Source organism: Mustela erminea, chromosome X (assembly GCF_009829155.1).
Source record: "Mustela erminea isolate mMusErm1 chromosome X, mMusErm1.Pri, whole genome shotgun sequence".
Classification (NCBI taxonomy): domain Eukaryota; kingdom Metazoa; phylum Chordata; class Mammalia; order Carnivora; family Mustelidae; genus Mustela; species Mustela erminea.
In genome coordinates this window covers 82,513,753-82,536,471 of record NC_045635.1, presented here as the reverse complement: position 1 = coordinate 82,536,471, position 22,719 = coordinate 82,513,753, and the positions used below count along the sequence as shown (strand labels likewise).

Genomic DNA, 22,719 nt, shown 5'->3' with positions numbered 1-22,719 from the left:
TATTATGAACTTTTTTGAAGAAGGAAAGATCAGGGCTGGAAAGGGAGGAGAGGATTCACGGAGAATCTGAAAGGAGTAGATGGGAAAAAAGTGAATGAGAACTAGACACAGAAGAGAATTTCAGAAAAGGAACAATGAGAATATATAAGAGACAACAAAAATAAAGAAAATTGTACATATGAATTATCTATTTAAATGGTGATGTTCAAATTATCTGCTTAAATGATATTTATCTGATGGCTGTAATGTGAAAATATGAGATTTTAAGAAAGTAAGCAGGACATACTTTTAAATTTTATGATGGGCACTTAGCTAGAGGTAATTGAAGTTATTCTAGAAAAGGTACTAGAAAACGAAAATGGGAAGGACATTATGTGAATAAGAGATAAGATGTATTCTGAGTGAAATAGTTGATGTTTTTTCACTGACTCCTAACACTGGGAACAGTAATGTTCCAAGACATTACCAAGCAGCTCAACTTAATTATTTTGTTTATGACAGTGTGATACTGGGGTGGTTTAAACATTCAGTTTAATTCATTTAATCAAACCTCAAGTCACTACTAAATGGTTAGTCTCACAGACCAGCTCTGACCAAGGGGCTCAGCAGGGATTGGCTGAGCACCAAATGAGCTCATCAATTGAGCATTGTGTCCTAGGGCATTGGGGAGAGTATAAAAGGGGGTGCAGGACCCTGCCACACTGGCTCTTCAGTAGTTTCTGAACATGTAGATAGCAGGAGTAAGACAGGTAAGTGGAGAAGAAAACAGGTACTCTTGTAGTTAACTAAGGGTCTGAGTTAGTGTGAGTGGTCAGACTATGAGGTCTGATACTAGAACTAGAACTAGAAGTGTGTGGGCGGGGGTCGGGGGTACGGATAAAGGGGGCAGAGGAACGCTCTCATTGAGTTGGGGTTGGGATGCACCTTAAGTAGGGAGTAGGAATTCAGAGTGGGGTTGGAGACGGGGAAGGGAGCAGGGAACAGATACTGTTTATTGGTATATAATCATACTGGTTTATTGCAGAACAGAAAAGTCACGCTGGGAAAGCAGTAGGAAATAAGCTGATATATTTGCTGGGGGATGCATTGTTTAAATGCCAAGGAACATTTAAACTTAATCTTGAAGGTCACAGGAAATTTATAAGGGATACAAATCCCTACTAAATATTGAATGTAAAACAAACAGCAGCAATACTTAAGGAAACTATATTCCTTTTTCCTCTTTTCAGCATCAAACATGTGTTTTTGTGGTCAGAAAGAGGGAGGAAAATAGAGTGAACCAGAAAAAGTATTGGCTTCTGTCTTGCCACTCTGGGATGGGCAGGGTTCCTTCTTAGGTGATTGGGCTACTGGAATGAAGGCAAAAGTAAAACTCAACAAAAACCCCAAGTACAAGGCTGAATTGGGGAGATCAAGGCTCTTGTGCTTCAGGGGCTTTTTTAAAAGCCCTTGTTAGTGGTGAAATGTCTGAACACAGCAGTCTTTGCTTGGGTTGTTCCCAGCCAAGACAGCTGTTTATACAGCAGCAGCCATGTCTCATCACAGAGTGGGCCCTGTTTCTGGTGAGAGAAACAGAAGTTGGCAAAGCCTCATCCTCAGCACATTAGCCTCTGAACTTGTTTCCTCATCTGTAACATAAGGGCAGTGGCATTCTTGACCTCACAATAGGGGCTTTTGTGATGTAGACATGAGTTACCACCTGTCAAGCGCTTAGCAACCATGGTTGCTACGTAGTCAATGGTCAGTATTACAGTTACTATATAATATATAATACAATGTAATATCAATAACACAATTACATATTATAGTATTAATACTTTAAAAAGTAAATGCATCTTATGATTTATTACTTAGGAATTACTATTTACATTGCCTTAGATGGGATTAGATGCCCCTTTGTTCTGAGTTTGGGCCCAGACCCAGACCTAAATTTGAAGTAAACTGAACTTCTGGGTCTAGTGGAATGGCAGGGTGGGAGGTGGTGGTACAAGGTGCTGTGGCCCTAGGAATATTTAATTTCATGTCAGCCTTTGGTTTAATTTGGCACTGAGTGTTACGCAAACAGAGCAGTGTTGTAGTGGCAGAGGAAGGGAGAGGCGGAAAATCAACACATTCTTGGAAGTAAAATGTGGCTTTTGCTTTGACTATTTTGTTTTCTCTTCAGCTGAAAAAATATTTCTTCACTCTCAGGCTCACAATGAAATTCCCTTCCAGAACATGGTACAAACCTAAGCTTCAGAGGAAGCTTCCATTTACGATGACAGAGTTAGCAAGACTTCCCTTGATACTTATTTTAATACGAGAACCCCTCAGATAGTGTTATTTAGCCTAGGAAGAAAGCTTTGCATTTACTTGGAGCCTCCCTCAACTTCATTTCCTGTAGTGACAGCATGCGTGTTACTTTCAAAATTGACATCTGCTATATTCCCTGATAACCTTCCTTCGGTGTTTATAGGTGTATAGTTGTATCATTTGCCCATTCTCTCCCTGTGTTTATATGTTAGGCTTTTAAAGTTTCGGGATAAAATTTTAGTGTAAATGCTGTTGGTGCAATATTCATTCTCCAGTAGTTGCTCTCTTGGACCTCAGACATCTGGCATGATGGTAGAGGAGCTGGTCCCAGGTCAATATTTGAGGTACAGGGAAGCTGTGTGTAACCAAGTTAATGGAAATTTCTTGTCTGGTACTGTGGTCTATGCTTAAAGCAAGGTTTCAGGCAAAAACAGTTTGGGTGTCACTTCTCCTAGACAATACAATAGCAGTACAGGAAACACCCACTGTGATGTTAGGCTTGTGTCCATTATGATGCGATGGGTTGCCTAGGTAACTGATACTGTCTTCTACTGCCATTGTTCCAAGAAACAGCTCACACTCAGTGGATACACAGTCTCTGCCCTCAAAGAGCTTACACTCTAGTTGAGAAGCCAGACCTTAAAACATACTCTGTGTTGTCATATTGACCAACCGGTTCATGATACATAATACAGAAACGTGGAGCTATCTACATATATGATTTAATAGGAAAAAAACCCCACACTTCCATGCTTCAAATGCCACCCATAATTCACTAGGACTGTCCAGTGATAAACTTTCTTAAGAGTTGACTTGTTTTTGGTTGACATTACAATGCTCTGTCTCACCATGTGGGTAAAGGAACATACAAATCTATAGTACTGTTGGTGTTAGGTATCAGTTCAGATTTCCTAGAAGTAATGCTTTTTCTCATAAGGATATATTTTTATGGAGGGAGCAAGAAAGTTCAGAGAAAGTTTCACAAAGTGCATATTTTCCACTAAACAGAAAATTAAGTCTTGACACCCAGTGGTGATATTTTCTTCTTGATTACACCTGTCCTGAATTTCTAGAAAGATGAATGCTAGGGATTAAACTAATGTCCTTGAGTAAAATGGTAGACCAGGATGCCTATAGAACTTCATTAATTCATTTGTATTTAATTCATTTTGTAAATGTGTTTTGAACCTGACTAGATAAAAAAGACCTCCCTATTCTGAGGTTTCCATGAAAAGTAAATGACCTATTTAAATTGAGGGCAATTTGAATGGTTCATTTGGTCACTCTTGAAGCCTAAAAGGTGCCAGAAAGCAGGAAATAGTGAGTATCTATAATGTCTAGGCTCATTTCTTTTCTCCCCTGTAACAATAGGCATAGAATTAACTCGTTTTTGTAACTACTAACTCAAGTATCTGCGCTTATTCTTGTGGGCTGAGCAAAGCACATGCAGATGCATCCTTTATGAAATAGAGACATCCCATTTCACAGATGTATGGAACTTCAAATGCCTTTTAAGGCTAGAAAGATCTAAGCAATTGGGAGAATTTTAGGGGAATGGACAGACACTTCACAACCCAATACCATATGTAGCTTGTGTTCAACAGGGGAGGGGATTGAAAAGCACAGTGATCTCTAGTTTTGGCTTTGCTCTTAGCTGTGTGGCTTTAGGTTTCAGCCTCCTGGAAAAAGAAATCGCCTAATTCCCCCACTCAGGTAGATTTTACTTTTGCTCGGTTTGTGTCTAAAAACCTATGACGGTACGTGTCGCTTTGCAATCGGTTTCTCTTTGGAAATATGCTTCTTGGTATTTGACCATGTAATAAAATACTCCTGGGTCACTTTTAACCTCTCTTCATTCCTTTCTTTCAGGGCACCAGGGGCCGGCGAGGCCGAATCTCAAAGCGCTGCTGGCGCTGCTGGTGATAGAACAATATGATCAAGTTATAAGGGCGGGGGAGAGGTGGGGGGCGGGAAAGATTCAGAGAAAAAATGAAGCAAGCTCCACTTGAAGATCTAAGAAATTCCCGGCACTAGAAACTTTGTATACAGTTTTCGGTAACCTGCAGCAGGGGGCGCTCGGAAATTGTCGTCACTTTCCGGGTAGCCTCCCAAGACTTTACCCTCTAGAAAACTGTACAGTGTTTCCGGCTTTTCTCAGTTGTAGACGCTCGTAAGTTTCCGGCAGTTTCCGGGGAGACTCGGGGACTCTGCGTCTCTCTCGCTCCGCTCCGAGTGCCCGGTGCGGCGGGGCAGGGTCTTGGGCTAGTCATGGCGTCCCCGTCTCGGAGACTGCAGACCAAACCAGTCATCACTTGCTTCAAGAGCGTTCTCTTGATCTACACTTTCATCTTCTGGGTGAGAGATGGAGCCCGGGGACGGGAGGGGGTCCTGGGCTTGGGTGAGGGTTGTGACCCTGAGCAGAGGGCGCGAAGGTCTGGGGGATGAGGAGGGAGGCCGGGGAGGGGAGGGAGACGCGGGTGGGGTTCGGGAGGCTGTACCTGCCGGGAACCCGGCGCCGGCGAAGAGTTGCTGGGGCTCCAGCTGGGGCATCTTGACCGCGCCGGGGTCAGGGTCCCGGAGAATGGCAGCCAAGAGGCTGTGCTGGGACGCGGACGTGCCCAGGGTTCGAATTCGATGCGGGGGGACCAGGAAGGGAGTGGACACCCCAGAGCTCGCAGAGGGTGACCCTGGACCGTTGAGAGAGGCGAGGCTTGCCCCGCCCCTCTGTGGGCTCACCCGCATAATAGTCTCTTTCTTTTCACTGCTTCATAAGAGGGGAGTATTTCGCAGGTAAGTATGGTAATGGCTGTACTCCCGCCAACCTATGCTTGGGCTTGCTTTTGTGTACGGTACCTTTGTACGCTTTGCTCCTCTCTGAACTGGGGTGGGAAGAAGGGAGAAGCTTCTGGAATTCATAGAGAAACTTTTTTCCCTCCTCCAGGAAGGTTTTCTTCCTATGGCGAGAGTAAAACAGTTGAATAAATTGTTCTCCCTAGGACAGGTAGGCTATGGACTCCGGTTTGTACCAAAAACAAAACAAAACAAAACAACAAAAAGAAACAGATGAGGTTTAAGAATTTTAAGATGCCTTCTCTAGCTGTCTCCTGGTTTTGCCCTGGCTACCTGGGCTACCTGGTGATCTAGCGTGGATTTATCAAGGCCTATCTTTATTTGCTGATCTCCTTCCTAGCCCTTGTCTTCCACATCCCAGCCACGGCTCTGTGGCCACAGACTGCTAAATCATTTCTCATATCTGTTGTTTCTTAAATACCTGGTGGTTTGTGGTTTGAAGGTGCTGCGGTATACAGTGTATAACTTTATTTTTTCTGATTTCCTACGTAGATCACTGGTGTCATCCTTCTTGCCGTGGGTATTTGGGGCAAGGTGAGCCTGGAGAATTATTTTTCCCTTTTGAATGAGAAGGCCACCAATGTGCCCTTTGTGCTCATTGGTACTGGTTCTGTCATTATTCTATTGGGCACCTTCGGCTGTTTTGCCACCTGCCGAGCTTCTGCATGGATGTTAAAATTGGTGAGTCCTTCTTTTCCTTAGAATTAATTCTTGATTTTAGAAAAGTCTTATATGTTGTTGACTTTGTTTCTTGAAACTGGCCATGGCCCTTTCAGTTTATTCTCTTTCTTCCTAAGTAACATCTCTGCTGCCAGTTCCTACTTTTGTTGTGTTTTCCCTGTCCTTTTTAATAAAAACATGCTGAACTGATTGGGTAGACTATTTTTTTTCTTTGACTACCCTTGCAGCTGTGATGTGTCTTATTTATGCTGACTTGGACTTTCTTTTTATCCCACAGTATGCAATGTTTCTGACTCTCATTTTTTTGGTTGAACTGGTCGCTGCCATCGTAGGATTTGTTTTCAGACATGAGGTAAGCCTGAATTTGAGAACCTTAATATGTTAAAATTTATCCTCCCAGAGATAAAAACAGTTAATAGTTCAGAACACTTTTAAAGCTTACTTTTCAAACTGTAGCTGACAAAAATGGCTTTCTTGTAAAAATTCTAGCTCACTTGTAATATTAAAAAAATTTAGAAAATTTTAGACTGACAGTTACTAGACGAAAATTACAGGTACCCATAATTACATGGATTTCCAGTTCTTTTTCTGCATACAAGTACCTATTAAAGTAGAGATAGTACAATTTATAACCTTACTGATAGGAAAATATTTTTTTAAAGATTTTATTTATTTATTTAACAGGTAGAGATCACAAGTAGGCAGAGAGACAGGCAGGGAGAGAGAGAGGGAAGCAGGCTCCCCGCTGAGCAGAGAACCTCATGGTGGACTCGATCCCAGGACCCCGAGATCATGACCTGAGCCGAAGGCAGCGGCTTAACCCACTGAGCCACCCAGGCACCCCTGATAGGAAAATATTTAAAGTGCAAAACACAACTGTAATCTCCCTTATGCCATGCTTTAAAAAAAATTGGATATACTTAATGCAGATCGAAACTTTAATATTGAAGTAGAAATTGGGCTTCCACTGTTAAAACTGGGGTTGGGAAATCACTCAGGGAGTATTGAAGGCTCCCCAAAGAGAGTGTTTTACAAAGTGGCAGTGCAGTCTCCCAAAGTAAGGTTTTGTAGCTTAAAAATCCTGTAGGCATCAGATTTTTACTTAATTTAAAATAGAGAAAAATTGGGGGAGGGATACAGCAGTAGAGAGCTGCCACTTTTGAATAAAAGCTCCCATAGCACTTTGAACATGAGCAGTTAACTTTTATTGTAAAATTTTGCTTAATGATCCCCTCAACTAGATTATAGCTCATAGAGGACAGGATTGGACCATAGACATTCATTACCATGCATGTTGCTGCTGTCAAATATGACCCTTGGTCAGATGTGGGGGATTTTTTTATTTGGCATAGAAACCAAAAGGATTTTCTAGAATCTTTATTTACTGACATTGCATTTCTTTGCTGTAGATTAAGAACAGTTTTAAGAATAATTATGAGAAAATTTTAAAGCAGTATAACTCTACGGGAGATTATAGAAGCGATGCAGTAGACAAGATTCAAAATAAGGTAAGTGGTCATAGGTGGTGGCTTCTCAAAAGGGAAACACCTCCTTATCCCTTTAGAGAAGAGGATAGGCCCCTGACTACTAGATGTTGTCCACTTGTATGACATTCTCACTACAATTAAATCAGGAGAAAATAAGTCCCTGGAAAAGATGTGTGGGATGGTACTAAGTGACATCTCCATTTTCTCCTTATCATTCTCCTCACATGTACCTCTTCTCTTCTCACATCACAGACCAAGTACTGTTAGGACCACTATAGCAGGAAAAGGTGGCCAGTCTAAAAGGGTTACACTTGGTATTTAGAAAAAGGAGCTTATCTCTTGAATTATAATGCCAGTTGAGAACACACACATTAAAATATTAGGATAGACATCATTAAGTATAATGTTATGAGCACAAATTGCCATCTAAGATGATAGGTTAAGTGTTTGACTACAATACTGTCATGTGAACTATGAATGGTTTTGTTGGATTTTTTTTCAGTTGCATTGTTGTGGTGTCACCGACTTTAGAGATTGGAAGGATACTAATTATTACTCAGAAAAAGGATTTCCCAAGAGTTGCTGCAAACTTGAAAATTGTTCTCCACAGAGAGATGCAGATAAAGTAAACAATGAAGTAAGGAGCCTTTAATTTTTTTTATTTGAAAATATTAACTGAATACAGAGTTAACTCAGTTTTTAATTTTTCCTCACAATAGATATGATCTGAAATAGGTGGGGCAGGTATTATTCTCATTGAACAAATGAGGAAACTGAAGCTCGGACAATTTGTGACTTGAGTTCACACAGCTAGCAAAGAACACTTGTTTTTTTTTTTTTTTTTTAAGATTTTATTGATTTGACAGACAAAGATCCAAGTAGGCAGAGAGGCAGGCAGAGAGAGAGGAGGAAGCAGGCTCCCCGCTGAGCAGACTCGGATGCAGGATGCGGGACTCGATTCCAGGACCCTGGGATCATGACCTGAGCCGAAGGCAGAGGCTTTTACCCACTGAGCCACCCAGGCGCCCCACAAATAACACTTTTAAATGCATAACCCAAAAAGTGGAACTTTTGTTCTTCAGACTCCTGTCAGAGCATTGTGCTTGAAAGGAGAGAGCATATGTTATAAGAGTAAATTTTAATGAAATGACAAAGGCTGAGATAGCTACAGCTCATCTTTTGGCAGAGATGGATGATCCAAGCGTTCGTTATTGCTTGTGCTGTACTTAATATTCTTTTTTTCCTTTCCCATTAGGGTTGTTTTATAAAGGTGATGACCATTGTAGAGTCAGAAATGGGAGTGGTTGCTGGAATTTCTTTTGGAGTTGCTTGCTTCCAGGTAAGTCCTTATTGTTAGGAATGTCTCATCACTCATGTTCGGTGTTAGCCGGATTTCCACTCTGAAGGCTTCAGGTAGAAGTAACATTTTCACAGACTCCCTGCTGCTTTTATTTTGTATGTGAAACATACGTAGTCAGTCCTTTGTGTCTGGGTCTGTTTAGCTTTGTTTTATTTGGGAGGGGGTGTCTTCCTATTTTCATTCCAATTTTTTGATGTGAAACATACGTAGTCAGTCCTTTGTGTCTGGGTCTGTTTAGCTTTGTTTTATTTGGGAGGGGGTGTCTTCCTATTTTCATTCCAATTTTTTGATGTCTTGGATCTTATGTTTTCCCACACTATTTTCACAAAGAGACTTCTCCAGATTTTTATTCCCTGTTCATCTGCTTTTTTCTTTTTTTAAAAACCACGGCCTTGCATGCCTTGAAACTACAAAAAGCAAGGCTTCGAATTAACTCCTAGTAGTATATACTTGGTGCCCTCGGGTATGGCATTTCTCCAGCATCCTAGTACATTAATTAAAACATGAGCTAGATGGGAACCTTGTTTTGCTGTGCAGTTAAGATTCTAAAACATGGTTCAGATTTTTTCTTTTCCTGGGCTGCAGCTGCCTGGTAAATTCCTTGTAAGTTCTGACCTATAAGAACTTAGATCAGGCAACCCCACATTCAATAAGTGCCTGTCATATTGGGGACGTGCTACGCTGCTGCGAGTCAAATTCTATTTCCTGAGTTGTGCTGCTTCTCACCATCCCGTGAAAAGTTTGTATTGTGGCTCTAAGTAATTTTTCTTAGGGAATGGGGATTTGTCCTATATTCAACATCGTGGAGACAAAACTAAAAGAATGGATATACTTCATTTTGACCTATGTAATTGGTTTTGGAAGACTAATCTTAACATATCTCTCAAGCAGTAGGCATAGCTACATCTGAGTCTGCAATGCCCAATAATATAGCCACTAGCACCTTCGAAAGGTTTTAATTATTAAATAAAATTAAAAATTCAGTTCCTCAGTTACTCGAGCCCCATTTGAAGTACTCAAAAACCACATGTGTCTAGTGGCTAGCTTACCAGATAGGCCGTAAATTACAGAACAAATCCATAGTTGCAGCACTGTCTTAGAACTTTCAAGAAAATCTCTGCCTTCGTCGATGGAGATTTGATGTGATGAGATGCCATGCCGTTTTTCAGGCCATGCCATGTCTAAGCCATGCCATTTTTGTTCTGATAGCTGACAGGTTATCTGATAAGTATCCCCCAGACTTACGACAGTTAGGATTTTTCTTGAGTGATTTTTGTCAGTGACAGTTGTGAAACTCCAGGTCATAGTAGTTGTAAAACTTCCCATATATTCTTTGAATGTGATCCAGGAACTGCAAATTATCAAACATAACTGCCGAGAGAAACTTAAGGAAGGAAATAATTAGTGAATTCGAAGTGAAAGGAAAATAAACATGTATCCTGAGGTCTTTAAGTTCTTTTGTTTGTGTTTGTGTATGTGTGTTTAATTTTTGTCTGTATTTTATTTCTAGCTGATAGGAATCTTTCTAGCCTACTGCCTCTCTCGTGCCATTACAAATAACCAGTATGAGATAGTGTAAACAACAAACCACGGGCCTATTCCTCTTGAAATTTAAGGTATGTTCCTTTTAGTCCTCAGCTCGCTATTGGTGTTTACTTCAGCCCATGCCCACTCTTATCGAGTGGTGCATTCAAATCTGGCTGGTATTGTGTTAGGCCTTTACATGCAAGGCGTGGCCACAAGGGGCAGACGAGCCTTTGAGGGTTTACTGACATGTCAGTCTAAAGATCCTGAGGTGTCCCCTTTCTAACAAATTTGGACCTACACTGAAGGGAAGTGGAGAACCCCAAGAGTGACCTCTTAACTTACTAGTGAGGTTCCCTGGCAAAGACACTCTGCTTCTGATATTGGCATTTTCCCGAGTCTTCATTTACCATACTCCTCAAATACATCTAGCCTAAACTGGAACCAGGTTTGGGGAAAACGTGTTTCAATAACTTCAGTATTGGAACGGTAAACCACGAGAACTGTTGCTGGCTGAATTAATCCCTGAGGGTGCCCTTCACATTTTAATTAAGCCGCTGACGGGGAACACATGAATAGATGCTCACATGTGTGAGCGCATACAGCTGTTGGAATTTGGGTTGCAAGTCAATTAACATTTTTTTCTTTACTTTTAGGACATTTACATTCCCCCCTGTGACCTATGAAATTGCCTGGATGGAAGACTACCTACTACTTCTTACTGTAGACCAAAAACTTATATCAGTAGTCTGATTCAATCAAGATGTGTGCAGTTTAAGTCCACCTTTTGTCCCGTTGATGTTAGATCATTGAAACCCCTGTATCACTGTGAAACACTGGAAGAGCTAGTAAACTGGAAATGATGCAATACTGTGTTCCTCTTGACTTTTATTTTCCAAAATTGCATTGTGAGTCTTCTGTTTTGTTGTAGTGTTACAAAGCGACCCCTCTGAATTTGCTGATGTAGAGTGATAGAAAATTGACCCTTCCGAACTGGCCCCTTCCCAGACGAGTTAAAATTATTGTATAATTTGCATCATGTTAAAATATTTTCCTTAGTGTCTGTTTTGCTCTCAAATTTATATTTGAAAGGTTCTAATTATTACTTAATGGTGTTGGAATTACTGTATTTTCCTTAGGAATTGAAAGCAACTCATCTTCATTAGCCTATTTATCAGGTTGGTGTGACTCAGTTGTCAGTATTAAGGTCAACTATAATAATCTTAGTTTTGGTTTGTGCCTTTGATTAAATATAAATTTTTCACGCAATAAATGTTGTTTTCCTCTAAAATAATCATGTTTAACTTGTAGAAAATCCGCTGGGATGGTTGTTTTCCACTGAAAAAACTAAGCCCCACATTTCTACTTGAGGTGCAATTTTAGACAGGAAATCTAAAACTGAGGTCTTCACTCTGTTTCACTTTTTAAAAAGTCTTTGTTTATAAAACTATTCCCTGTGAAAGGATTACATTCCATATTATGAAATAGCATATGCTTAGCATTCTCCTGGAGCTGGGACTATTTTGATTGCCTAGTTTACATTAAGAAGTTGAATAGGGAGAGATCTACTGTACCTTTGGAGTAATAAGGAAATGAATAATTAAAATTTGAGCTGAGATGGGGAAAGTCTTTCCTTGGTTTTGGGTTTCTTTACACATCCATTAGTAGAACCTAGCTCTTCTCTGGCACACATCCACAGTCCTTGAATCTGATGGTAAGGTAAGGGGGAGTTAATCAGTTATAAAGTGGGCAAAAACTAGTTACGATTCATAGTGATTTGTGGTGGGTGCATGTCTTATATATGCTTGGAGTTATTGCAGAAGGAATATTTTCTATTAAAACATTTGACAGTTCTGACTTTTAAGGTAAAGTGATAAAACAGTTGAAAAAATAGTGGCTTTCCAAATGTAGTAGATCAGATTTTTGGCTGTTGGACTTAGTGAAGCTGATTTAAAGGATAATCTAAGCAGTGTTAAGTAGGTACATCTCACTAGGATGGCTTAGACGGACCTGATGAAGTTGCCATTAAGTAGGGATTTTTTTTTAAGTTAAAAGTTTTTCCTCATTTTTTTTTTTTTGGTTTTATTTTTATTTGGGGGGAGAGGGGAGAAGCAGACTGCCCCCTGAGCAGGAAGCCTGATGCAGGACTAGATCCCAGGACCTTGGATCCCAGGACCCTGGGATCATGACCTGAGTCTAAGGCAGACGCTTAACTGACTGAGGCACCCAGGCGCCCCCATTTTTTCTCATTGTTAAAAAGGGAAAAAACCCAGAAAATGTGGAATGTAGGAAGAAGAAAACACATCATGGTGTAGGTGGGTTGGTGTATTTTTTTTCTACATATATTTTCCTCTATTTTTTTTCTTTTCAGTGTTCCAAGATTCATTGTTTATGCACCACACCCAGTGTTCCATGCAATACGTGCCCTCCACAATACCTACCACCAGCCTCACCCAATCCCTCACCCCCCCCCAAACCCCTCAGTTTGTTTCTCAGAGTCCACAGTCTCTCATGGTTCATCTTCCCCTCCGATTTCCCCCAACTCACTTCTCTCCTCTCCCAATGTCCTCTGTGTTGAATGGATAAAGAAGATGTGGTCCATATATACAATGGAGTATTATGCCTCCATCAGAAAGAATGAGTACCCAACTTCTGTATCAACATGGATGGGACTGGAGGAGATTATGCTGAGTGAAATAAGTCAAGCAGAGAGAGTCAATTATATGGTATAAATATTTTTAAAGTTTGTTATTTTGGCTGGCCAGTTACAAAAGTCCCTTATAGCTAATGTGTGCGTGTGCACACTTGACTGGAAAATTCACCACCACCTTCGATGTGCCAAAGGCAACCTGTGGGTTGTCTTACTTCCAGGCACCAGGTTACTTACTGCAAAGCAGCTCAGAACTCCACCTTGAGAAGCAGAGCTCCACAGGTATATTTTCTGAACATGTGGAAAGCTTGGCAGCTTTGGCTTATTCCTGTGGGGGTGAGTTTATATGGTAGGCATCAAACTTTTATGGAAATAAATACCTAATACAAGGTATAAATGCCATTTCTGTGTTCCCTCAGAGCTCACATAGGCGTCTTTGAGACTTGATGTTTTTAACCTCCTGTGGGAATCTAAGTTGGTACTTTGCCAGTGATGCGGCCAACCAAACTGATTAAATTAAGAGAAGCAAAGCAATGGATGATTTTTTTGGTGAAACTGTTAAGACTTTGGTTCCTTTGGACTATTCTGTGTAGGCTTTTGTATTTGTTAAAAAAAAAATGAAAACCTAACACAAGGTATAAATACCATTCCTACCTTTCCTCACTGCATACCTAAGATACATTGAGATTTGGGGTTTTTTTAAGCTTGCTATCCTTCGAGGTTGACACCTGGCCTGTGATGTGGCAAACAACTTTTTTTAATTCAAAAAGGGAAAAAAAGGCTAATATATCAGAAAAGAATACATACGCTGAAACAGTTACTGGGAAATGAGACTCTCATTTTGAAGTCATAGGTCTAAAACTTCACCCAGATTCCTTGTGAGAGAGAAGCCATTATGATTTAATTATGGCTTTTCTATTAGGTCCCCTTACCCCACAGAGCTTAGTAAAATTAGGCACTTGTAAGAGCACAGCAAATGCTAATGAAATAAATGAATGAGTGAGTGAATCTAATTATAATGGCTCTTTAATGTTCTGTAAGCAATAAGCTGTTGATCTAAACATCTCATTCTATATAAACCATCCTTTAAATAATAGAAACCACTTAACCTCAGAAACCACTGCTAACTTCCTCCTGGTCAAATCACTTTTTGCTGCTTCTCTTTTTTGAATTCATTGTTACTTTCAATGTTACTGAAGATTCTTGTTTTTTGTTTTGTTTTGTTTTGTTTTGACCTTGTGATATCCTGCTTTCCCTTTTACTGCTCTTTCTAGTTTACTTTACTGTTTTAATTTCCTCCTACTTTTCAAGTGTGGCTTCCTCCAAAGGCTTTTTGCTCTTAGATTATGCTGACCTTGGAGGAATTATTTGTTTTTAACATTTTATTTATTTATTTGAGAGGGAGAGGGAGAAGCAGGCTTCCCACTGAGCAAGAAGGCTGATGTGGGGCTGGACCCCAAGACCCTGTGATCATGACCTGAGCTGAAGGCAGATGCTTAACTGACTGAGCTACCCAAGTGCCCCTGACCTTGGAGGAATTAAATGTAGATGATCATTAGGCCTAACCCCTTGCTCTCTGGTTGTGTGTTGGTCATAGCAGGTTGCTTGTATCCTGATACCGAAAAGATTAGCATGGTGAACACTTTTCAAAAGTCAAAAACAGGGGCACCTGTGTGGCTCAGTGGGTTAAAGCCTCTGCCTTCTGCTCAGGTCTGATCCCAGGTTCCTGGGATGGAGCCCCACATTGGGCTCTCTGCTCAGCAGGAAGCCTGCTTCTCCCTCTCTCTCTCTCTGCCTGTGTCTCTGCCTACCTGTGATCTCTGTCTGTCAAATAAATAAATAAATCTTTAAAAAAAATTCCTCATATAATATCTAGTCCATGCACAGTAGGCCCTCATCTGAACTGGCTCCTTCACCAGGGGTAACATAGTTTGTGGGAATTGAGGGAAACAAGTCCGTTGTTCTCCGAGTTCCTTATTGTCAGCACCACCCCATGCATTATCAGGCGAATGTAAATTCTTTTGGTAAGACTGTCCTTCGGGGTCTTGTAGTGGTCTCATTACCATGTCCTCATGGTAAAACAAAGACGAGGGGCACCTGGGTGGCTCAGTGGTTTAAGCCTCTGCCTTCAGCTCAGATCATGATCCCAGGGTCCTGAGATTGAGCCCCCACATCGAGCTCTCTGCTCAGCTGGAAGCCTGCTTCCTCCTCTCTCTCTGCCTGCCTCTCTGCTTACTTGTGATCTCTGTCTGAAAATAAACAAATAAATAATCTTAAAAAAAAAAGAATCTGAAGAAAAAGAAACAAAAGAAAAAGACGACTGGAGGAGTAACTTGTCGAGGCTTTCCCCACAAGTTTCTCACCATCTCTTCTGGGAAAGCGACATCCTCAAAACAAACTTTTCTAGTGCTTGCCAGGATATAGACGATGAGTTCACAAATGAGAGCAACTAACTAGGTGATACAACTCCTCAGAATCATTACCGGAAAGGAAGAGCAGCTACACTGTGGACATAGGGAAACATACCTAGGGGTATAGTATAAGAGATTTGGAGAGATGAGGGACAACATCCGTACATTATCACTCTGTCAAGCACTGCCTTAGCAGGAAAATTAACATATAAAAGAAGGTAGACTGCGCAGTCTTTTTTTCTTCTACTCAGGGGAGATAAGAGAACAAATGTTTGTTGAACACTTACTAATTGCTAGACACTGTGTAAGGGACTGCAGTCAATGAAGCTGTGTGGGGAGGTTCATCTTTTCAGAAAAAAAAAAAACACACCACAAAAAGGCTGAAGATTATTTTAAATAGCCTGCCCAAGATCACATAGGTGGTAGTAGATCTGGGATTTGAACTTCTATCTGTTGGACTCTGAAGCCCCATGCTTCTTTCATTGGATTTTTCTGTGTCTCAGTAGCAAACAGGCTCTGGGGATTATGTCATGCTAGCCCACAGCCAGAGAGGAGAAGTATGAAAGAAAAAAGATTCCTCCTCAAGTATCTTTTAATTAGTCTTTATTGAATATGAAATTTTTTAAAAAAGGAAGTTTGCATGAAAAAGAGTATCTCCTTTTCTCACAATATGCTGTTGTAAAGTGTTAGCATTCAATTACAAGTACATATTAAAAAAAAAAAAAAAACCCTGTTGTCGGGCGCCTGGGTGACTCAGTCAAGCCTCTGCCTTCCGCTCAGGTTCTGATCTCTGGGTCGTGGGATCCAGTCCTATGTGTGGCTCCCTGCTCAGCGAGGAGTCTGATTCTCCCTCTCCCTCTTGCCCTTTCCAGCCACTCTGCTCTCTCTCTTTCAAATAAATAAATATAATCTTTAAAAAACTCCTGTTAGTCTCTGCCCCTACAACGTTATTAAATTAAAGAAATGCTTACAAAGAGTTAATCACAGTGTAAACATTAACCCTATCCATTTCCTTTTTTAAAAAAAGATTTTATTTATTTAGGAGAGAGAAAGAGAGAGAGCGCATGAGTGGGGGGTAGGGGCAGAAGGATTGGGAGAAGCAGACTTCACGCTGAGATTGGATGATGTGGGGCTTGATTCCAGGCCTCTGGGATCATAACCTGAGCTGAAGGCAGATGCTTAACCCTTTGAGTCACCCAAGCACTCCAACCCTGTTCGTTTTCTTTTAAGCATCCTGTCAGCGTGAATGCTTCCTCAAGTTTACAAGCAAATACTTCCTATGTGAATAAAGATACTCCTCAACACTTTGCTGTTTTCATACCGTATTCCCTTGTGAATATCTCTCAATACCACATGGAAAACCACCCAAAAAACCCACACCTCTGTCACACAGTTACACGCATGTGCTTGAAGCAGAATCACACTCATCCCGGAGACACAAACCCAAACCTGTGCTTTTGAATAAGTTTGTGTGCACACATGTGCGTGCATGTAGATGATCTCTCCCCTACAGGATAGCAGCCGATTTCTGAAGTGGCCAGACCCCAGAGTGTGCCCCAGGGCATCTTGGCTGTACAGAGCTGAACACCACAGCTCAGCATAGGCTTGTGGATCCAGCCCAGTCACAGTCTGGTGCTGGCAGGGGAGCAAGCAACACAGGCCCTTCTGTCATCAAGTCTTCCTCAGCCCTCAGCCTTACCCTTCTTGGCTCCAGCCCCATCCTGGAGCTCTGACACTGGCAGAATGAAATGTAACAGAAAATATGTCATGGTAATTATTTGAGAACTTGGCCTGAAGCTACAGCCCAAAGAACTCAGAAAATAGCAAAAAGTTCGGGAAAAATTAAAAATGTAAAAATCTGACACATCAAAGATAACCAGTGTTTTGATTTTAAAATGATGTGTCTTGTCTACAAAATGAATGCATGAATTATAAAAGGCATAAAAAATTCAGAGTTCAAAGTGGTATAAAGTAATACATTTGTTTCCCTCTTCTGCCCACCCTCATTCCTACTTCCTAGAGGGAATTACTGGCCAAAGTTCCTTGTGAATCCTTGCACATATTGCCATATACAAGTGTATCTGCATATTTTTTTTCCTCTCCCACAAATGGAAGCTGTAGCTAAGATCATAGATTGTGTGTGGAGCCAGATCACCTGGGCTTGGATCCCATCTCTATGAATTATGGGCTGTGTGTGCTTTAGGAAGTTACCTCATCTCTCTGTGCCTCAGTTTCTTGATTCATGAAAGAGGGATAAATATTGCCTACTTTATATGGCTGTTATAAAGATTAAATGAGGTGCTACATGCTAAGCACAGCACGATCCATGGTACATACTAGTGCTATATATATGTTAGCTATAATTTTAAAAATAATGTTACTGTGATATATTTTGACTATCAGAAAATTCTCCCATTTCAAGTATACAATTCAAAATTTTCTATCTATTTTAGAAAGTTTTCATCCCCACAATAAGGTCCTTCATTATCATTTATAGTTAATCCCTGTTCCCACCCCTAACCTTAGGCAACTATTAATCTATGTTCTGTTTCTGTAGATTTGGCTTTTCTAGACGGCTAATATAAATGGAATCATAAAATACATGGGCTCTTGTGCTTGGCTCCTTTCACTTTTTTTTTTTATTTCACCTTTTTAAAAAATATTTTTAATGTAGTCATGTGAGACAGAGAGAGACAGAGAGAGAGAGACAGAGGGAGAGGGAGAAGCAGACTCCCCACTGAGCTGGGAGCCTGATGAGGGATTCAATCCCAGGACTCTGAGATCGTGACCTGAGCCTACAGCAGATAACCAACTGAGCCACCCAGGTGCCCTGGCTTCTTCCACTTTATGAAATATTTTGGTGGTTCATCCATGATATCAGTAGTTCATTTCTTTTTATTGCTTGAATAGCATTCTATTCTGTGAATATACACCATATTTGTCTTTTCATTTGCCAGTCTGTGGGCATTTTGGTTGTTTCCAATTTTCGGCTCTTCTGAATAATGTTGCAGTGAATATTTCTATGCAAGTCATTATGTGGACATGTGTTTCATTTCTCTTGAATAGGTACCTAGGAGTGGAATTGCTGGGTTGTATGGTAGTTTTACATTTAACATTTTGATGAACTGCCAAACTGTTTTCTAAGTGCCCATTTAGATTCCCATCAGCATCTGATAAAGGTTCCTATTTCTCCATATCCTCACTGACATTTGGAATTGTCTGTCTTACTTGCACTCACTCTATTGAGCACAAAATGGTATCTGTCATTTTAATATATATTTCCCTAATGACTGATGATATTAAGCATATTATCATGTGCTTATTAGGCATTTGTAAATCTTTGGTGGAAAGTCTGTTCTGGTCTTTTATCTATTTGGAAAGCTTGTTTTTTTAAAAAAATTAATTTATAAGAGTTCTTTGTGTATTCTGGATACAAGACTTTTATGAGATATGTGCTTAGGAAACATTTCTCTTAATTTTGCTTGTCTTCCAATATCTTAATGGTATCTTTCCAAGTACAAAAATTTGAATTTTGGTGAGGTCCAATTTATCCAGTTTTTTCTTTAATGGACCATGCTTTTGGTGTCATATTATAGCCTAACCAAAGGTCCTATAGATCCTCTTATATTTTCTTCAGAAAATTTTATATGTTTTTAGCTCTTATATGTAAGTGTGAAAAATTTAGAGTAAATTTTTGTGTATGGCATGAGGTAAGGTTGTAAGATCATCTTTTTACATGTGCATATCCAGTCATCCAGCACCATTTAGTGAACATTCTTTTCCCCAATGAATTGCCTTGATACCTTTGTCAAAAACTAGTTGGCTTTAAGTATCAGGATTTGTTTCTCAACTGCTAATTTGGTCCCATTGATCATTATGCCTGTAATGCACTATCTTTCCTGATAAATATAGCTTTATGGTCGCTTTTGAAATTGAGAAGCGATGGTCCTCCAAACTTTTTTTTTTTTTTCAAGATTGTTTTACCTATCCTGGATTTCTTGCATTTCCATAGAAGTTTGAGATCTCTTCATCAGTTTCTGCAAAAGTCCTGCTGAAATTTTATCAGGGATTGTGTTGAATCTGTATTGTAGATCAATTTGGGGACAATTATTATCTTAACAATACTGAGTCTTCCAATCCAATAACGTGGAATGCTTGTCCATTTATTTATATCTCCTTAACTTCCCTCAGTAAAGTTTTGTAATTATTAATGTACAGGTCTTTTGTTTTGTTTGTTAAAGTTATTTCTAAGTATTTCATTTTTTTAAATGAAATTGCATCCTTAATTTGAGATTTGGATTATTTACTGCTTTTGTACAGAAATGCAATTGATATTCTATATTGAGCTTATATCCTGTGGCCTTGGTGTACTTCTACTTTTTTTTTTGTTTTATGGATTTCTTAGGATTTTCTATATACAACATTGTGTCATATGCAAATATAGTTGTACTTACACATTTCCAGTCTGAATATCTTTTATTTCTTTTCCTTGCTTAATTTGCCCATCTAGAATGTCTAATCCAATGTTGAATAAAAATGATGAGGACAGATCTTCTTGTATTAATGGAAAGCATTCAGACTTTTACAATTAAGAATGATATTATCTGTTGGTTCTTTGTAAATGCCTTTCATCAGGTTAAGAAATTACCTTCTATTTTTAGTTTGAGTGTTTTTATCATGAAAGAGTATTGTATTTTGTCAAACACTTTTTCTGTGTTTATTGAGATTATGATGTGGTTTTCATCTTTTTTGCAATTGGGATGGTATCTTACATTGATTAATTTTCATATATTGAAAACTTTAAATCCCACATGGTCATGGTATATAAACCTTCCTATATATTACTCAATTAGGTTTGCTGGATTTTGTTGAGTTTTGTGCTTATATTCATAAGGAATACTGCTCTGTAGCTTTCTTTTGGTGCATTTGTCTAATTTGGATAATACTGGCTTCATAGAATTAGTTGTGAGGTATTCCATCTTAAGAGTTTGTGAAGGATTGGTATTAATTCTTCTTCAAATGTTAGATAGATTAGCCAGTGAAGCCATCTGAACCCAGATTTTTCTTTGTGGAAGGTGTATTTAATACTAATTTAATCTCTTCATTTTTTAATAAATCTTTATTTTAAAATTTTTTATTTTTAATTAATAGATTTTATTGATTTGAACAGTTTAGGTTTATAGAAAATTGAGCATAAACTAAAAAGAATTCCTACATACTTTCTGTCCCCCACCCTCTCTCTTTTTTTTTCCTTTTAAATTATTTTATTTTCCTTATTATGATACATGTACTCCGTAATCACCATCACCTCTCTTACCCATTCTCCTCAACCTCCTCCCCTCTGGTAACCATCAATTTGTTTAGATTTCTATTTCTTTTTTAATTAACATATAAAATATTATTTGTTTCAGGGGTACAGGTCTGTGAATCATCAGTCTTACATAATTCACAGCACTTGCCATAGCACATACCCACCCCAATGTCCATCACCCAGCCACCTTATCCCTCCCGCCCTGCAGCAACCCTCAGTTTGTTTCCTGGGATTAAGAGTGTCTTACAGGGGCACCTGGGTGGCTCAGTGGGTTAAAGCCTCTGCCTTTGGCTCGGGTCATGGTCCCGGGGTCCTGGGATCGAGCCCCGCATCAGGCTCTCTGCTCGGCAGGGAGCCTGCTTCCCTTCCTCTCTCTCTGCCTACTTGTGATCTCTGTCTGTCAAATAAATAAATAAAATCTTAAAAAAAAAGAGTGTCTTATGGTTTGTCTACCTCCCCAGTCCCATCTTGTTTGCTGCTGTGTTCTCCCCAAGGATTCTGATGGATTCCTGTCTCACACTGAGGTCCTTCATCCATTTTGAGTCTATTTTAGTGTGCAGTGTAAGGAAATGGTTCAGTTTCATTCTTCTTGATGTGGCTGTCCAATTTTCCCAACACCATTTGTTGAAAAGACTGTCATGTTTCCATTAGTCATTCTTTCCTGCTTTGTTGAAGATCAGTTAACCATAGAGTTGAGGGTCCATTTCTGGGCTCTCTATTCTGTTCCATTGATCTATGCGTCTGTTTTTGTGCCAGCACCATACTGTCTTGATCATTACAGCTTTGTAATAGAGCTTGAAGTCTGGAATTGTGATTCCACCAACTTTGGTTTTCTTTTTCAATATTCCTCTGGCTATTTGGGGTCTTTTCTGGTTCCACAAAATTTTAGGATTATTTGTTCCAATTAAAAAAAAATTTGATGAGGGTACCTGATTGGCTCAGTGGGTTAAAGCTTCTGCCTTTGGCTCAGGTCATGATCCCAAGGTCCTGGGATCAAGCCTCACATCGGGCTCTCTGCCCAGCGGGGAGCCTGCTTCCTTTCCTCTCTCTCTGCTTGCCTTTCTGACTACTTGTGATCTGTCAAGTAAATAAATAAAATCTTTTAAAAAATTGATGGTATTTTGATAAGGATTGCATTAAATGTGTAGATTGCTCTAGGTAGCATAGACATTTTCACAATATTTGTTCTTCCAATCCATGAGCATGGAACATTTTTCCATTTCTTTGTGTCTTCCTCAATTTCTTTCATGAGTACTTTATAGTTCTCTGAGTAGAGATTCTTTGCCTCTTTGGTTAGGTTTATTTCTAGGTATCTTATGGTATTGGGTGCAATTGTAAATAGGATTGACTCCTTAATTTCTCTTTCTTCTGTCTTGTTGTTGGTGTATAGAAATGCAACTGATTTCTGTGCATGTCCTGACACTTTACTGAATTCCTGTACAAGTTCTATCAGTTTTGGAGAGGAGTTGCGTTGGTGGTATAGTGGTGAGCATAGCTGCCTTCCAGTCTTGGAGAGGAGTCTTTTGGGTTTTCCACATAAAGTATCATATCATCTGCAAAGAGAGATAGTTTGACTTTTTCTTTGCTGATTTGGATGCCTTTAATTTCTTTTTGTTGTCTGATTGCTGAGGCTAGGACTTCTTCTTCTTCTTCTTTTTTTTTTTTTAAAGATTTTATTTATTTCTTTGACACACAAAGATCACAAGTAGGCAGAGAAGCAGGCAGAGAGAGAAGAGGAAGCAGGCTCCCTGCTGAGCAGAGAGCCCGATTCGGGGCTCAATCCCAGGACCCTGGGATCATGACCTGAGCCGAAGGCAGAGGTTTTAACCCACTGAGCCACCCAGGCACCCCAAGGCTAGGGCTTCTAATACTATGTATTAGTATTAATACTGTAATACTAATACGATGTAATGTACATTGTAATACAATGTAATTCTAATACTATGTATTAGTATTAATAGCAGTGTTGGTAGTGGACATCCCTGCTGTGTTCCTGACCTTAGTGGAAAAGCTCTCAGTTTTTCTCCATTGAGAATGATATTTGCAGTGGGTTTTTCATAGATCGCTTTGATGATATTGAGGTATGTACCATCTATCCCTACACTGTGAACAGTTTTGATCAAGAATGGATGCTATACTTTATCAAATGCTTT

At 39.8% G+C, this 22,719-nt stretch overlaps 1 protein-coding gene across 1 annotated transcript; it reads left to right on the top strand.

The window, feature by feature from the left end:
• Positions 1 to 666: 666 nt before the first annotated feature.
• Positions 667 to 11,062, top strand: TSPAN6 (tetraspanin 6). The gene is made up of 9 exons (XM_032331181.1): positions 667 to 749; positions 4,162 to 4,647; positions 5,635 to 5,823; positions 6,101 to 6,175; positions 7,233 to 7,331; positions 7,813 to 7,947; positions 8,566 to 8,649; positions 10,181 to 10,286; positions 10,851 to 11,062. The coding sequence occupies exons 2-8, from the start codon at positions 4,561 to 4,563 to the stop codon at positions 10,247 to 10,249; spliced, it is 738 nt and encodes a 245-aa protein (XP_032187072.1). The 5' UTR covers positions 667 to 749; positions 4,162 to 4,560; the 3' UTR covers positions 10,250 to 10,286; positions 10,851 to 11,062.
• The last annotated feature ends 11,657 nt before the right edge of the window (positions 11,063 to 22,719 follow it).

What these genes read in the sequence shown, in the direction of transcription:
- TSPAN6 (XM_032331181.1), top strand. Translation starts at nt 4,561, where the DNA reads ATGGCGTCCCCGTCTCGGAGACTGCAGACCAAACCAGTCATCACTTGC. An exon ending in TCTACACTTTCATCTTCTGG is followed by an intron (nt 4,648 to 5,634) that starts GTGAGAGATGGA and finishes TTTCCTACGTAG; the next exon opens with ATCACTGGTGTCATCCTTCT. An exon ending in GATTTGTTTTCAGACATGAG is followed by an intron (nt 6,176 to 7,232) that starts GTAAGCCTGAAT and finishes TCTTTGCTGTAG; the next exon opens with ATTAAGAACAGTTTTAAGAA.